Source organism: Sinocyclocheilus anshuiensis, unplaced genomic scaffold, assembly GCF_001515605.1.
Source record: "Sinocyclocheilus anshuiensis isolate Anshui unplaced genomic scaffold, SAMN03320099.WGS_v1.1 scaffold1184, whole genome shotgun sequence".
Classification (NCBI taxonomy): Eukaryota; Metazoa; Chordata; class Actinopteri; order Cypriniformes; family Cyprinidae; genus Sinocyclocheilus; species Sinocyclocheilus anshuiensis.
This window is the reverse complement of record NW_015547647.1, coordinates 560,637-565,329: the sequence shown is the minus strand read 5'-3', so window position 1 is coordinate 565,329 and position 4,693 is coordinate 560,637. Positions and strand designations below refer to the sequence as shown.

Below are 4,693 nucleotides of genomic sequence, written 5' to 3'. Positions count from 1 at the left end.
TAGGATAAACTTAACATAAAACTTTATTATTTACCTTTACCATGCCTTCATAATGTTCAAATTATCTGCCTTTTATGTATAGATTTTGTTGAATCTTTAACTGTATATAATTATATTTTTAAAACTATGATATGAATAATCTAAACAAAGAGTGGAATAAACATAAATCTATTATCTGTCATAGTTAGATGAGATGCAAGATTTACCTATTGTGAATAATCTTATCTTTTGGTTTGAAAATTTTATTAAGAAATAAAAAGAGAAAATAATTAAATAGATGAAGTACCTGAAGTATTTAGTTAATTGCATGCGCTTAGACAGTTTTGCCATATTGATCTGCCATTTTGCACATCAATTGATTAACCAATGTATCTTACAGAACACTGAATGAAAAGTATTTGCATATAAGAGCTAACATATTAATACAATGCTGCCTCGCAAACAATATCACTGACTTGCTGCCAGTGATTTAAAAATAAAATTTATTTTTCTTCTCTGGCACATGAAGGTAAAACTCCTTGGTCAGTCTGGAGGCAAAGCACGGCATTTGTCTCTTTCGATGTGTATCCGGGTCTCTGGTGTAAGACTGGAACTGATTGGCCACACAATGATTTACTCTTGTCAGAATCTGAATAATCTCTAGATGACAGTCCATCAACATCTTGCAAATTTCACGGATAAATACAGAGCCTGTTTCTGGATTTCTCCAAGAGTAGTACCCTGTTGAGAAATAAATATTTTTAAATGCACGTGTGCACGTGAGTATGAAAATTTGATGAATACAATGCAAACCTTCCACTGTGGAATAACAGCAGAGAAAATCTGCTTCGGGAGAGTCAGATATTCCAAAAAATTCCCCCGGTGCTTCTACACTGTCTGCCTCAACACCAGGGTCATATTCCAGCCCCCTGCATGCCTGAATAGGGAATAAAACCAACCACAAACAGTTAACAATATAGTTGTTAATGTTATGAAATGAGCCATACTTTTTGCAGGTGACAGCTACCTGTAGGAAGAAGAGTTTTGGCTTGTCCCGCAGACTAGGGCAGAGGTCAGAGGTCATGAGAGAGGTCAGAGTTTTGACAGGGATCCAGCGCTCATCCGATCCCAGAATTGTTCCTTCCTCTCCATGGCTCATCAGTACACATACAAAGCAGGAATTGTCTGTGTGGTTCTCCTTAGAAACTGTGGCACACACCATGTTTATAAATTCATACAGGCACTATGACACATCCAGAATACTGAAAATGATAGCAATCTGTACCTTTCCTCAGTGCACCGATCATTTCATTAGCTGACAAGTTCCTCTCCACTTGTACATGAAATCCCAGGGACTTGAACGTGTTCGACAGTAAGTGTTCGTCTGCTGAACAGCCTTTTCTACATAAATGTGGTGAGCCTGGAACAAAAAGACACAACTAGGAAATTGATATGTAAGGAATTTAATGTTTCTAGTTTTGGTTCCAATTCTACTCAACAGTTCCATTGATGGTCTTATAGAATTATTGAGGAAGTTGAAAATTACTGAAAAGAAAATTCAATTAATGAGTCAAATGTTAATTAACTGACCGAATCGGTGAGTGAGTGAGTGAGTGAGTTATTTATTAGACTGATTAATTTAACTATATAAACTCATCACTACTTATTTCATAAGTTACCATGTAAAAGTGGGTATAATATACAGTCAGACATTCATTATCGTAAAATAAACCCTGAGAAAGGTATCATCAAAATGCTAGAAGGTTATTTTTCAGGAACAGATACTTGGAGAAATGCCACAAAACAGGACTAGCCTAACATGCTAAAAATCACATGAATAAGAACTCAAAACTGTAAGCAGATGTGGTATAAGAACTCAAAACAGAATAGCTGGAGTCAGCGAGAATCAAGGTTAGAGGCAAAGTGTGTTAAATAGTTAACATTTAAAAAATCAGATTAGAGTTAAACTTCAGATTACAGTTACAGTAGCATTAGGTTCAATATTAGTGTTATTTTAGCCATTCAAAAGGGCAGATGTGATTTAAAGAACAGTTCCAAATACTGTAAGCAGGTCGGAGATTAAACTGCCTCCTAGTTCAGAGAGGCTGATACTCACGGAAGTGCTCATTACTGATGATTAGACATTTGCCTACGTGTTTATGCTTCTTATAAGGCTCAAACACACAGGGCATCTTCACAGCACTGTGAACACAACATGAAAGTTAAAACACATTAACAAAAGTTTAGACATTTACTTAAACATGCTTGACTTCAAAAGTGTTTCAACCGGAGTCTTACCTGTGACCTTCGGAACCTTGCGAACTCATTCTGAGACTTGATTCACACCACAGAGCCTTGTGCAAGAAAGTCAAGCTTCTTACAATCGCACTTCTCTCATTCTACATTTCCCTCTCCTTTTGCTTTCACTTTACTGTGAAGGATTTCAAAGTCCACTGCCTCACAGAGGCGTTACTACCGGCGGAGGATCTGTGACTTTATATGGTTTTTACATTTGCACTCAATCTGTTATTATAGGACATGGGAAAGTGTATACACTGTATTGCACGTGTATTTAGGCCTACATGTTTTTTCACCAGATGTGTATCATTTATGGTGGTAGAAAATCTTCAATTCATAGTTTTCACGTGATGTCACACCCTTACAGGTACGCCCACATACGAGGTTTGCATTAAGCAAGTAGTAATGTAGTAAGACTGCTATTTAAAGGCCAAATTCAGTATTCACCTTACTGATGATGCATACTTTGTACAGGCAAGCAGATTAACCCAGAATATAAACGCAATGCGCAAAGTTTAATATTAAATGTTTTCCCATAGAAAACCATTAGGCCTATAAAGAAGACGCTTCACCATTTAGCGCATTGCGTTCATATCCCAGGCTCATTTGCTTGCCTGTATAAAGCACACATCATCATCAATAAGGTGTGTACTGAATTTAATCTGTTTTTAGTGATTGAAATATTGCGGCGGGTGCTTTATATGGATTGCTAATGTAATGGCCAAAACTTATCATATATCTTTGTTTTAATCTTTTGAGAGGTGATCTAAATATTTTTGGATTGGAACAGATAGGACATTGACAGGCTTGTGCTGCAGTTCTATGGATGTTTTGCCCGCCAGGTCTTCGAGCCAGTCACGTGACTGAAAACTATGATTTGTTGTTACATTTACTGCATATTGAAATTTCTCTTGACAAACAGCCAAGTTTTAACCTCCTCCTTTTTCTCCTTATATGGCGCTGTGAAGAAACCAAAGTTTGCGCGCGTGTCGCAACTGCAGAGCAGAGAGTACCATTTCTGTGAGTAATCAGTTAAATTTAGTCCTGTTTTGTCCTCACATAGTTGCTGTTTTATAGCCTCAGAAGACTTGAAATAGCGAGAATTAAACGTATGAACTGTGGTACTTTTTGGATCTTGACATCAGTGACATAAATTTACATCAGTCGCGTTGGCTCTTGGACGTGAATCACTCACAATACATATTTACATAGCTACTTATACAGCCCTGTTATTAAATTCAATTTCATTAAAAGTCTAAAGTTACAGTTTTTCAATCTCACCTCACCAGCTGCATCATAGGCTGTTTATAGCTTATACACGGCGTATGTAGCCTATAGCTCATCAATCCCCTCAATAATAGTCTACACAGTATATTAAAAATATCACCTTACTCAAACATAGAAGTGAGAGGTCAGAAGGAGCTTTATTGCCAAGTATGTTTACACACACAAGGAATTTGTCTTGGCGACAGGAGCTCCAAGTGCAGAAGAAAGTAGACAGTGCAAACATACATGATAGTGCAGACGTACATAGGAATTACACAGTAGAGATTAAATATAACACTAATCCCTGCTGGGGGAAAAAAACAGCTAAAACTAGAAAACCTAAAACCTAAGCTGGTTGGCTGGTCTTAGCTGGTTTAATCTGGAAGTAGCTGGTTTTAGTTGGTCTCCCAGCCTATGCTGGTAAAGCAGGTTTTAGCTGGTTGTTCCAGCTGGTTTCCCAGTCTAGACCAGCTAAAGAAGTGGTCAAAACCTCTCTAAAACCAGCCTGCTGACCAGCTATGACCAGGCTGGATGACCAGCTAACCATCATAGGCTAGTTTTAGCTGTTTTTTTTTTCAGCAGGGGTATAAGAAAAACAGAAAATTAAATAATGCAATACAGAAGTAGAAATATAGAGAAAAGGCATATATACTTGTTTTAATGAATGTACAGATGTTTCGTTTATGTAGTTTACAAATTCAATTTAGTTTTCAGATGCTATGTATAAATATGTCAGTTATAATGGACAATGTATAGTTATGAAAGTTTTAATTGTTCAGGCTGAATATTGCCTGCGGGAAAAAAAAAACTATTCTTGTGCCTGGCTGTTCTGGAGGTCAGTGCTTTGTAGTGCCGACCAAAGGGGCAACCATTGAAAGAGAGAGTGGACTGGGTGTGAGGGGTCCAAAGTGATTTTCTTAGCCCTTTTCCTCACTCTGGAGGTGTAATGATCTTGAAGGTTGGGCAGTGAGGAACCAATCATCTTCTCAGCAATCCTGACTGTCCGTTGTTGTCTCTTAATGTCTGATTTGGTAGCTGAACCAAACCAGACACTTATGGACGAACACAGGATGGACTCAATGATGGCAGAGTAGAACTGTTTCACCAGCTCCTGTGGCTGCTGGTCCTTTTTAGCAATGGAGGCTATGTG

General features: G+C 37.8%; 1 protein-coding gene across 1 annotated transcript; it reads right to left on the bottom strand.

Moving 5' to 3' along the window:
• Window positions 1–469: 469 nt before the first annotated feature.
• On the bottom strand, window positions 470–2,318 carry LOC107701921 (caspase-7-like). Its single transcript, XM_016504075.1, has 6 exons — window positions 2,278–2,318; window positions 2,096–2,181; window positions 1,265–1,399; window positions 1,007–1,185; window positions 793–916; window positions 470–720 (listed from the first exon to the last, which is right to left on the bottom strand). The coding sequence occupies exons 1-6, from the start codon at window positions 2,304–2,306 to the stop codon at window positions 470–472; spliced, it is 804 nt and encodes a 267-aa protein (XP_016359561.1). The 5' UTR covers window positions 2,307–2,318.
• Between the last annotated feature and the right edge of the window lie 2,375 nt (window positions 2,319–4,693).

Bases quoted from the DNA above. Each gene is read 5' to 3' on its own strand.
- LOC107701921 (XM_016504075.1), bottom strand. From the start codon at position 2,306: ATGAGTTCGCAAGGTTCCGAAGGTCACAG. The intron at 917-1,006 runs GTAGCTGTCACC...TTCCCTATTCAG, and splicing joins CAAAACTCTTCTTCCTACAG to GCATGCAGGGGGCTGGAATA. The intron at 721-792 runs GTTTGCATTGTA...ATTTCTCAACAG, and splicing joins CTGTTATTCCACAGTGGAAG to GGTACTACTCTTGGAGAAAT.